The sequence below is a fragment of the Nanorana parkeri genome, unplaced genomic scaffold, assembly GCF_000935625.1.
Source record: "Nanorana parkeri isolate BGI_ZX_2015 unplaced genomic scaffold, ASM93562v1 scaffold460, whole genome shotgun sequence".
NCBI classification, from domain to species: domain Eukaryota; kingdom Metazoa; phylum Chordata; class Amphibia; order Anura; family Dicroglossidae; genus Nanorana; species Nanorana parkeri.
The window spans coordinates 443,808-456,207 of NW_017306728.1; the positions used below are offsets into that span (position 1 = coordinate 443,808).

The window sequence follows — 12,400 nt, forward strand, 5'->3', positions numbered from 1 at the left end:
TTTTTTTTTTTATCCGATTAATCGAACTTAATAATCAGCTAACTAATCGATTATGAAAATAATCGTTAGCTGCAGCCCTAGTCAGCGTGGTTACCTGACCACGCTGACCAATGAGTGCTTGCAATGTGCGAGCGAAATTCAAAATGCATGGGGCTGGACTGCGGTACGGGGTACAGATAGTACACCTGTACTGGCAGAGGCTAAGGACTGTTTGCCGAAAGGTAAGTATAGCCGGGGGATGGGTTTGGGAGAGATCGGGCCAGATTTGATCGGATAATTCCATTTTCCCGTATTACCTGGGAAAGTGAACTTACCCTTTAATGCACATTGTGCGTGTAGGAGAGTTCTGCTGCCTGGCTACCACAATATGGCGCACAGTGGAATGGCGGCAGCACTCAACGCACACACAATGTCCTATGCATGTGTTTATTTGCTTGCAGATAGCGGGGTTGGTTTAACATTTTTGGGTTTGTTTGTTTTTTACTTTATCACTTTTATTTTTATATATTTTATTATTTTTTATAACTTTATTGTTTTTAACTTTTTTTTCCCACCTAATTTTATTCCTATCACATAGGGGATTAAAATCCCTTATGTGATAGTTTGGAGATGACAGGTTATCTCTATGGAACCTGCCCTCCAACACAAAACAGATGTTCTGTGCAGTTCCTGACAGCTGAGATAGGTGGCGCACGGTCTTAGACCCCGTTCACATGTAGCGGCATACCTTTGCAGCGGCCGGGATAGCGCGACTTTTGGGGCGACGATCCAGCGACGGTAGCGCGACCTTCTCCGTCAGGCTCCATAGAAAAAAAGCAAGATCCGCTGAAAAAAGGGTCCGGTAGAAGCGACTTGCGACCGAGACGAGCGACATGGAGTTAAGACAGCTCCATTGAATAGCATTGGCCGACGACTTCTCGCGATATCGCGCGGCAAAAATGCGCGATAAGTCGCTACATGTGAACGGGGCCTCAGTGATAACACAGAGCAAACGAAGAACAGGCGTTCTTCGTCTGCTCTACGGGCTCATAGGAGCTCACCTAGAGCCCATAGGAGGAGCGGGGGACCCCGAAAACCACGGCGGCGGAGGCCGGGCACGATTGCCGCCGCTCCTTTTATACAAGTGATGTGATCAGATCACATGTATGAAAACGAGCGGCGGCTCCCACTGTACATTCAGCTCTACTTGTCCGGAGCAGGGCTGAATGTACAAACAAACTACTCGCCCGGCGCCCGCAACTGCCTGTCCCGGGGCGATAGGAATTCCACATCCCTGTAGGAGTTTTTAAGCAGTTTGAAAAGCGCTTTTAACTGCCGAACACAGGAAATCCCATGATTTTCAATGGCCCTGGTTCACACCCGAGCAGAAAAACACCAGACGCCTGAAAAGATACAGGAGCTTCTTTGGGCAGGTAAAAGCGCGTTTCCTCCCCTTAGACTTCATTGGAAATGTCCTGAAACGCGCAACAGAAGTATGTTGCACATTTTTGTGAGCGTTTTTGCGCGTTTATACCCGCGTTCTTCCATTGCCCACAATGGTTTATGAGCTGCCAATCAAGACGCGCATCTTCATGTACGTGCGTTAAAACACGCATACAAATGTGCACAACTCGCAAATAACCACATGCTGCTAATGCGCGTACAAATGCGCAAAAACGGCGCCACCTAGGTGTGAACCAGGGCTCAGGTAATTAAATCTATTCTTAAAATGTAACTCCTGAGTTTAGAGTCTTGTTTACAATCCACTGCAGGCTTAAATGCAGAAAAATTATAAATGCACCTTTCTTTTTTTAAATTAACGTGTGCGCATTTACTAATTTTTTTTGGGGAAATGAGAGGTCTACGCCTCTAAATTTCTGTAACTTCAAAAAATACCGTAATACGTTGTCTGTAGGTTAGTGACTAGCACGAGATCAGTATTTCACTGCAATCCTGCATTTGCAATTCTTGAGGGAACAGTCACACTGTTTCTATTAGACAGACATGTCTGGTAGATATGAACAGCAAAGGACAAAGAATAAGGATATAAACTCTGTAGCTCTAATGAGCAAATATGGCTACTTCCGCCTACAGACCCTGTATAATCACAAATCAGATAAAGTAACAGCGTTTAACACAATTATAACCTTATTGCAATGGCTGATCATCTGTATCTAAAGGAAAATGAGAGTCAATAGAAAACACGCGTTGAAATTGGTTTTGCACGTTTTTACGCACGTTTGCGTGAATTTTTGTCATTTATTTCAATGTGTCACAATCTTCTCATAAACGCCATAGAATCCCATCGCACTATGCCTGATGAAGGGACCGAAATGGTTCCAAAATGTCCCTACGCATTGTGACATACCTTTCTTTTGTCAATAAAGAAGAATTGACAGAATTTGCTTTGGTGTGCTGGTGACTATTTTCTTTTAATGTGCTCATAAAAAGGCGTGACTTAACCACTTGAAGACCGCGGTGTTTCACCCCCTTCCTGGCCAGGCCATTTTTCAGTATTCAGCGCTGCGGTACTTTGACTGACATTTATTCCGTCATGCAGCGCTGTACTGATACATATTTCATACCACTTTTTGGGGACACATAGAGCTTTCTTTTGGTGGTATTTAATCACCACTGGGGTTTTTATTTTTTACTATATAACAAAAAAAGTACCCTAAATTTTGAAAAAAAACATATTTCCCTAAAAAATTTTATGAAACATTTATTTTCACCCCAATTTTTTGGTATAATATAAAAGACGGGGTCACGTCGGGTAAATAGACACAGTATAAAGAGTTATGGACACCGGCACTCCAAAGTAGAAAAACGTCTTTTATTGACGCATCATGCAACAATACACTTATTGCAACGTTTCGGGGTCACACAGGATCCCCTTCATCAGGCAGAACAAGTGAAAATTACAAACAGATATGGACAAGCATTTATACACATCCTTGTATGTGAGGAGACCAATACCACTGCCCAAAAGTGATCCAATTATGTCATTTCCCGCCAAAATTCAAAATACAGTGTTGCTGTATGCATAGAAAGATTGCTCAAAACATAATTCATGGGTTGTGTCGTGTTAATGCTGCTAAGTCTGGGTGGTGCCATGCCTATGGAGAGATGATTTGAGCAGTATTCCTGCTGGGGCTGTGTGTCTCTGTAAAATAGACACTACACAAGTCAACCTTTAAAAATGCGCGTGCCCGCAAAATCGCAGAAAACGACCACAACCAAAATTGGCCATAGGCGACACTTTAAACGTTTTTACCGCTCCTCAGTTTAGTGTTATCAGTGATTGATGGCCCTAAAATAATTGCTCTCACTCCGGCGTTCGCGGCGATATGTAAAATGTGCTGCATAATGGGCACAATTGTCGTTTTTGTACATAGACGCACCCGACGCATGTTTGCGTGTGTATGTGGCTGGGGCAGGGGGACTTTAAAACATTTTTTGTGTTATTTTTTTTAATTATTATTTGTGAATATTTTTTTTACCTTTATTTTTTTTAATGCTGTAATGTTTTTGTTTTTTTTACTTTTTTTTACACAACTTTATTGCTATAACATAGGGGATTAAGAAATCCCCTATGTAATGGCCAGTTCACCAAACAGGTCCTCTTTATGGAGACATCAGTGGTCTCCAAGAACTCTGATGTCACTTAGGGACCCCCACAGAAGCTGATGAAGCAGAGATCTGCTTCATCAGCTTCTCTCCGGTGTTCTGCACTGGAGAGTGACACTGAATGCAGGAAGTGATGTAATATAGATCACTTCCTGCATTCGGGGACAGGAAGAGAGATCAAAGGGAAATCGAGTAATGATCTCCCTTTGATCTGCTGTTAGAGCGTCGCCGTGCCGGTCCCAGCAGCACCGGCCACATCGGATCACGGACCGGCAGCGGCGAAGAGGAGACGGCGGGACAGAGGTACGGGGGGGGTGGAGGCCGCACACCCGCAGCTCCTGCAAGTGATCGCTTGTATGTAAACAGCCATCGCTGGCTGTTTACATGCTCACAGTTTCCCCTCTCGTGTGCGCGCTGAGTGCCGCACACGAGAGGGGGGAGGGACAGGACATCTTAAGACGCCCTCCCACTCCTAGCAGACTTCCGTCCGGCCGTTCACAAACGGCCATGGACGGAAGGTGGTTAATATATGCGCAAAAATGCCCACCAAAAAAAAACGCATGAAAACGCTGTCGCTTAGGTATGAATCAGCCCTTATGCCCCACTCCACCCCCTGCTATTTTAGGCCCCGTTCACACTGAGCGATTTATCGCACGATATCGCTCTATGTAGCTTCTCCAATACATTTAAATGGAGCTGTTCACATCTCGTTGCTCAATATCGCTTGTAGCTCGTCGCTCCTACATGACCCTTTTTTAGAGCGATTTTGAGCGATATTGCTCCTGATTGCATACAGCCCAATAGGAAGACGTCGCTCAATATCGCTCGTCGCGCAATATCGCTCAAAGTCGCGCGATTTTCATGTCGCTCAGTGTGAAGGGGGCCTTACTCTGCAGTCCTAACTCTGTGTAAGCTCCATGTCACCTGGTGTCAGAGACTGACGCTTGCACTCCATCCCTCACATGACAGTGTTTGGCCCTGGAAATTGGGCATTCAAATCTGAACACTGCATCCTGAATAGGAGGTGCCATGCTCTCCCATACCTGGAAGCCCCAATTGTTTGAGGGCCCATTCATAGGGGGTTCATTGGGGTTGGACGCTTTTTCCAACACAAGAGAAGGCAATTTGCATTGTCACGGATGGACACCATTCAAACCACCGCTGAAGAAAGTATGGCATGCAGTACTTTTTTTAGTGCAATGGAATTAATGTGATGTAGTACCACCGCCTCTCACCCCGCTGTGCCCGTAGAACTGAATGAAATATCACTTGTGACATTTCAATAAAGTTCTTTTAAAAAAAAAGTACACACTGCGATGTGCCGCGGGACCAGCGCTGTGCCAGGCACCGACCACCAGTTGGTGTGTTATTTAGTGCAGTGGTTGGTGTGAACGGACCCTTACAGTGGCAAAATAGAGCACTGTGACAGTGAGCATAAGTGGGTCAGGGGGAATATAGATTGAACTGTCCGAGTAAATTGAATGCGGCTTGGATTTATCGTTTAGGATAAACTAGGGTACAAATACTTTTGTCAAGTTTTAACTGCTGTCTGTACCCTAGTTGGGTGGATTTACTTTACTTCCTCTTCCTGTGACAACAGAACAAAAAATGATGGAAGAGGTTGTCACACACATGAAGATAACATTTTCTAATATTCTCCATTAAGGTGCCCATACACCTTACGACTATCGCAAGACCTTTGTCTTGCGATGGTCGTAAGCTCATTGAAAGCTTGTACGATCTGCCCATCTTGGACGGGCAGATCGTACTTGCGATCATCGAAAGCCCGCCCCGCTGAGGGGCGGGCTTCCGATGACCGCAGAGAGGGGCGGGCTTCCGATCACTGCAAACGGGCAGCACACCGGCCCGTTCGGCAGTTGTCGAACAAGCAGGCCACTAACCCGCCGAGAATCGTTTTCCAGCCTGCTTGTTCGATGGAAGACGTGCGACCGTACAGTAGAAGCGGTTGCACACCTTCCATACACTGTACGATTCTCGTACGATCGTGGGATTTCCGGCGATTCTCGTACGAGAGTCGTACAGTGTATGGGCACCTTTACAGTGCAGGGGCTGTCCAACTGCAAGGGATCTTCTTGAACTGCCTGTGTGTGTGTGCGTGCGTGCGTGCGTGCTGCATACAGATTTAATGAAGTGGTATTTTGATCAAATTAGGACTTCCCCTATTACAATATAGAATTTTTCTTTATTTTGTAAAAGTTTGCTCTCATTTCCTGTTGTGGAATTGAAGGGAAATTTGCCCAACATAGCAAACGAAGAAAAAAAAAAAAATAAGACTTTAAGGGGGTTTTGCAATTCCCTACTCTAAAAACGAAAACATTTGGGCTATAAATATACTTTAATGCAGCCCGATAGACACTGTCCTGACAACCTCCAGTTTTATAGCCTTATCTTCACGTACCTGGCTGTTCAACGGGTACCAAAATCAGACCCAGTGCTCTTAGTAATTTACACTGTTTTGGTCTCTGCAATACAAGTCTGTGTGAGGACACATGTGCTTTGGGGTGTGGCTGTTACTCAGCTCTGCCAACAGAGAGCACAGCAGTGTGAGGACACTTGTGATAAGGGGCGTGGCTATTAATCAGGTCTGTCAACAGAGAGCAAACCAGTGTGAAGACATATGTGATAAAGGGGTGTGGCTATTACTCAGCACTGCCAACAGAGCTCAGCAGTGTGAGGACACTTGTGATAAGGGGTGTGGCTATTACTCAGCTCTGACAACAGAGAGCTCAGCAGTGTGAGGACACTTGTGATAAGGGGTGTGGCTATTACTCAGCTCTGTCAAGAGAGAGCACAGGAAGCAGAATTTTCACCAATGAAGGTAATTTAAGGCATTTCCAAGCAAATATCAGTCACAAATCATGACATGTGATACAATTTTTGTCACAACACACTAGGATGCATTGTCATGCACAGCAACGCATGCATACTGCCTCAGCACATTACAGTTCTATACAAAATGAATGGCACCACCATGCATCAACGCATGTCATGTGCATTACTGCAATCCATAGATGTGAATTGTCCCTTAACATGCAGAATAATTTCACTTTTGCACTGGGTACACCTATAGGGACTGTGTTGTAGGGTCACGTCTCAAAAATGTAGAAAAGTCCCTGGAAACCAGTCACTAATGGCAACCACTGTGTAAGCCTCAGCCTGCTGGGACCTATAGTCCCATTACACTGGAAATGCCAAGGCAGTCCAGACCTCTTCGTAGCCATAGACCATCAATCACCTGCAGAAAACACACACCTGAAACTCCAGGCCGTAGATCACAGGGGCGTCATCCTCCATAGTTCCTTGCACTGGTCACCACAGTGCCTAGGCGAATCCTGCTCGTAGCATACACCTGGATCTGGTGGGGCTCCTGTCGGCTTCCGTAGCCGCTCTCCTTCCTGTTTGACAACATTGCTCGCGTGTAAATAAAGTTCATTCATTCATCTGCGCGTGCCTGGAATGACTGGACGGTGGGTCCGCGCATGCGCAGTGACTGCCGGTAGCTCCTGAAAGTGACAGGCAGGGTATGCAGGGCGGCGTTGAGTCCTCGGGGCCCCGGCTGTCAGGTGAGCAGAGGGGAACGGGCAGAGAATTTCTCTCATGTCTGGCTGTGGAGGACCCCGGTGTTATGTGTTCTCTGTGTGTCTCGCTCTCTGCCAGTTCAGGGCTTCATCCCTGGAAACATGACTGCCATTCAGTGTGTACAATGTAACCTGCATGTTATACTCAGTGTTAGGCTGATACATGTTTGCAGGCCCCTATCTGTGGTGTTGTCTGGAAAGCTGCTAATCTTATAGACAAGTATTAGGTGTGTGATGCGTAAAGCCTGAGGATGACCATATGGGAGCCAACATCACTTAATGATAAATCTGAACAGGAAATGGAATTTGTTGCAGATTACCAGCCATGTGTGCGGGATTGATGTGAACCGAGCCTGCGCCAAAGTGTCAGTGACACACCCCTCCTGGTCCAATCAGCTGCGGCCGGGGCATTTCCCAACTCTTTTGTTGTGTGTAGCTGTAGGGAAGAGAATGCCCCAGCCGCATCTGATTGGGACGGGCAATGAGTGTGTCGGTTCACACTGCACATAACTACAGCTGACCAGTCCTCGGATGTGGTTGCTTCATAAGACCTCAATTCAGATGGGGCGTACACATCTGTGCAGCGTGCACACCTGAAAATGGGCCGGTCATGGGAGGGACAGGTGCTGCGTGTAGCAGCCTGTTCTTCCCTATGGGAGGATGCGGCTGTACACTCATCTGCACACCCAAACATCTGCGTGGGTCTGGGTGTCCGCAATTGACCCAGACACACACTGGACACACTCTTATAGATTCCGTTCAGCTCGCGTGCTGAACAAAATAAATAAAATAGATCTCTCCGCCTACACTAACCGCATGGATAGAGGAATATTCATATACCTCCCCTGCATGCTCCGGACTATTCTATGCTATGTTGCTGTCGGAATACCTGAACAGTGACTGCGTCTGATTGGTTGCTGTCACTGGTTGGGTGACAATTTTCTGCATGGCTCCTTCAACAAAAGTACATTGAATAATCGACTTGTGTCAAGCCGGGTGAACACTTGAACTTCAACCAAGTCAGCAGTAGTCGGCCGAGGTTCGAGCCGTGTATGGCCAGCTTGATTTTCCTTTATTTTCACCTGGTGATATGGCCAGTAACACACTTCCTGTCCTGGGGCGACAACGCTTTCTTACTATAATGTATCTGTGGAGGAGCAGTGTTGTCATCCCAGGACAGAAAGTGTTAGGACTACAGAACATCATGGTAATATCTTCTTTGCGCACCATAATAATAGACCCCTTTTAGTTTGGTGCTGGGATAACGGCTGGATGGTGCCGCAGTATACTGATAAAAGGTATATTGTCCACACATCTTAAAGCTTCAAACTGTCATCTTTATTGGCTTTCTTGCTACATGAAGTGAAATTACAATGTTTCGGAACTGCATGGGGAGTATGTGCAACTGGAAAGGGGGTTCATCAAAGTGACACTAAACTCGTTAAATCTTAAAAATCCATTCAAGTACCCGAACTATTACCAAAAATGTATCTTATTTGTGTATCACTCGGCTGTAGATCCTCAAATCATCTCTGAATTGGTGCTGACACTGTCCTTCCTTCTGGAGGGGGGCTACGTTTGTTCCCCATGGGCCCTGTGTGTGTTGTAAAGTAGTTACCGCTCCAAGCTCTCTCCCGTGATGGACTATAATCTCATGTTTAGTTTACTAATTTGTATTGAGATTGTAGTCCATCATGGGAGTGAGCTTGGAGCAGTGACTACTTTACAACACACACAGGGACCATGGGGAACAAAAGTAGTCAGAGTGATGCATGACCTTATGGCTTGCTCCGCCCATTTGTTTACATTCTGGCCGGGGCTATCATTTTGTTGAGTCTTCATCAGGTTTGGACGGGCCAGCACCAATTCAGAGATAATTTGAGGATTTACAGCCGAGTGATACACAAATAAGATACATTTTTATTAATAGTTAAGGTTCTTGAATGTATTTTTAAGATTTAACGAGTTTAGTGTCACTTTAATATATTAATGTTCTGTGTGTGCGATCAACTGTGATAGTCAAACTGGTGCAGTATTGGGTATTGTGGGTGTGGCCCTAAAAGTCCCTTTTGGACTCTTTTTCACCTTTTGGTTTGGCATCCGTTTTTTCCGAACATTGAATCTACTGTCTGTGGACACTTAGTAGTCAGTTGAGTAATGCACTTATGTTCTTATTATTAGTTATTATTATTATTATTATTATTATTATTATTATTCTAGTTACTTGGGCAGTCTGCTGTGTTCACATACAACATGATCAAGGTCTTTTCTTTCTTTGTAGGAACAATGGAGAACCTAGATACCTGCCTAGAAAATGACATAGAATCTGCCAGCAGCATAGCTGAAGTCGACTCTGGTAACATTGTAGGACTACCCATAGACAAAGCTCCAGAAGTGCAGGAGGAGATCCTTCTTCTTCATGAGGAGACCATTGATCTTGATGCCGACACCTTTGAATCTGAAGAAAATGTCACCCTGTCCGAAGATTCTGGAAACTTGCTGGACAAACTTAATGAGCAGATGATGGAAAGTGTGATCATCTCTGACTCCCCCAACATCAGTGAAGACGATGCTGGAGATCTTGGCTGCCTTCAGGACATTGTTGATGAAATTGAAAGCAGTGACACTATGGTAATAGAGCAAGACACAGATAAAGAATATAATCCAAGTGTAAATAGCAAAAATAGCTCGGAGTTAGATGTTAGTCCTGAAAACTCTGCTGCAGACAAGTTGCCTGTGATTGACACCCCTGCCCAACTTCAGGATCAGGTGAGTGAGGTGGATGAGGGGATCATTCCTAATGTGCAGGCGCCTGAAATTGAACACAAAGAAGATTCGGTTATTCCAGTCATTACATCTTCTCAAGCTGAGGAAACCATCCCGGTCTGTACCATCTTCAGCCAGGCTAATGCACAACAGTCCTTTTTAGTCCACCATGGCTTTGAATCTCAAATGGTCAAGTCGCCAAGCTTTGGAATTGAATTTAAAAGCACCTTAAAGACTCAAACACACGTTGTCCAGCCCAGTCCAAGCTTAAGCAACTTTTTCTCTGATAACGGGGGCCCTAATTCCTCTGGTTCAGACTTTTTTGATTCCTTCACCACCTCCTCAATGTTTATCTCGGTCAGTAATCCAAATGCAGCACCTTCTGTTGCGGAAATAAGCCCAGCACCTGTAACTCCTGATGCGAGCAGTTCTCAGACCCCTCCTGCCGTCAGTTTCTATATGGGTAATATGGCTTTAGATTCAAGTGGCTCGTCAGCTTCTGTGGAAATACCTCCGTCCCCAAAGCCCTTCTCACAGATCCAGAGTGTGTTTGCTGGAAGTGATGATCCATTTGCCACTGCCCTAAACATGAGCGAGATGGACAGGAGAAATGATGCTTGGCTGCCGTCTGAAGAAACCAGGAACATCCTCATCTCTGTAGCCACACAGCAGTACAACCCTGTGTTCGTTGATAAGGAGAAGCTTACTATGCCAGGGCTAAAGTTTGATAATATTCAGGTAAGTGGTTAAAGGTGATAGATTGGTGCTGTTTGTGGGCTAGAATTATGCTTTTCTCTTCGACTTGACTAAAATAGGTAAATATAACTGGAATGGCTTTCTCAAGAGACAGTGAGGCTGTAGAATGGCTTTGCTGTCTGTAATATAGAACTGCTTAGAAATATGTCCGTCCTTAAGCTGTTCATAGTAGATCTAACCCTGTGTTTTCTATTCTTTGCATACCTTTTCAGAGGTGTGAAAATAGTCCAAGGGCTAAAGCGGGGGTCAAATCTACTTGTCCTTCATGACAATTTACTTGTCCCAATACAAAAAAAAAGTATTTTGCTTTCAGTACTCGCTATCGCTTTCAGTATCGGTGCTTCTGTTGGCATGGAGCAGGCTTCCCGGGCAATCAGGAAGCCGGGCAGCGGGTAATGAGATGCTACCCGGCTTCCTGACTGCCAGGGAAGCCGACTCCATGTTGTTTGGCCAGCTCGATTGTGAATGGCTGGGAAGCCGGTTTCCCGGCCAATCAGCATCAAGCCAGCTTGCTAGCCAATCAGGAAACCTGGCGGAGTGTAATGACCTGATTGGCCGGGAGGACGGCTCGAGGCTGATTGGCAGCCAATCAGCAAGGAGCTGGCTTCCCGCCCAATCAGGAAACTGGGAGGCGCGTCATTAGTCACTGCACCGCTTCCTGATCGCACGGGAAGCTGGCTCCATGTTCCCCTACAGCACTGCCGGTCGGAGGAAATCTTCATCTGACCGGAAGTTCCAGTATTGGGGATGGTATCTGAGCATTTGGGCGAGTACAAGTACTCGCCCAAATACTCCGTATCTGTGCATCCCTAATCAGAACTGTATTTGACTGCTAAATAGCGCTTCTCATTGGTCAGCGTGGTCATCTGACCAATGAGTGCTTGCAATTTGCCAGCAAAATTCAAAATGCATAGGGTAGGACTGCGCTGGACTGTACGGGGTAAGGACACCTGTACTGGCGGAGGGTAAGGACTGTTGGCAGAAAGTTAAGTATAGCTGGCAGGGGGGGTGGGAGAGATCGGGCCAGATTTGATCGGGTAATTCCATTTTCCTGTATTACCTGGGAAAGTGAACTTACCCTTTAATGCACATTGTGCGTGTGAGAGAGTTCTGCTGCATGGCTACCACAATATGGCACACAGTGAAATGGTGTCAGGACTCAACAAACACAATTTCCTATGCGTGCGTTTATTAGTATGCAGATGGCAGGGGCAGCGGAGTTGGTTTTAATTACATTTTTTTTAGTTTGTCACTTATTTTTTTTTAATTTTTATATATTTTAGTATTTTGTAAAAAAATTTATAACTTTAAAAAAATGTTTTTTCATTTTTATAATTTGCTACTCTCCCCCCCAACTTAATTTTATTCCTATCACAGAGGATGTTAAAATCCTCTGTGATAGTTTGGAGGTGACGGGTTCTCTTTATGGAACCTGCCCTCCAACACAGAACAGAAGTTCTGTGTAGTTCCTGACAGCCGAGACAGGTGGCGCTGTGATTACAGCGCCACGCTCTCAGTGATAGCAGAGAGCAGACGAAGAACGGAAGTTCTTCGTCTGATCTGCGGGGGGGCGAACAGGATCGCCGCTGATTCTAGCTTCATACAAGTGATCTGATTAGATCACTTGTATGAAAACGAGCGGCGGCTCCACAATATGCATTTAGCTCTGCTTG

General features: G+C 45.5%; 2 protein-coding genes and 1 long non-coding RNA gene across 3 annotated transcripts in view; 2 read left to right on the plus strand and 1 right to left on the minus strand.

Moving 5' to 3' along the window:
• TSSC1 (tumor suppressing subtransferable candidate 1) overlaps positions 1 to 7,051 on the minus strand; it is a 178,028-nt gene extending 170,977 nt beyond the window's left edge. The window contains exon 1 of the mRNA XM_018560505.1: positions 6,880 to 7,051. Within this exon, the coding sequence (XP_018416007.1) occupies positions 6,880 to 6,921 (42 nt within the window). The 5' untranslated portion in view covers positions 6,922 to 7,051. The remainder of the gene's footprint in view (positions 1 to 6,879) is intronic.
• A 52-nt stretch (positions 7,052 to 7,103) lies between these two features.
• Positions 7,104 to 9,523, plus strand: LOC108790284. The gene is made up of 2 exons (XR_001941443.1): positions 7,104 to 7,190; positions 9,487 to 9,523. It is a non-coding gene; the product is annotated as an uncharacterized LOC108790284 (long non-coding RNA).
• A 1-nt stretch (position 9,524) lies between these two features.
• Positions 9,525 to 12,400, plus strand: part of TRAPPC12 (trafficking protein particle complex 12) — a gene marked incomplete at its 5' end in the record, with an annotated part of 102,482 nt that continues 99,606 nt past the window's right edge. The window contains one exon of the mRNA XM_018560499.1: positions 9,525 to 10,709. Coding sequence (XP_018416001.1) covers positions 9,525 to 10,709 — 1,185 coding nt within the window. The remainder of the gene's footprint in view (positions 10,710 to 12,400) is intronic.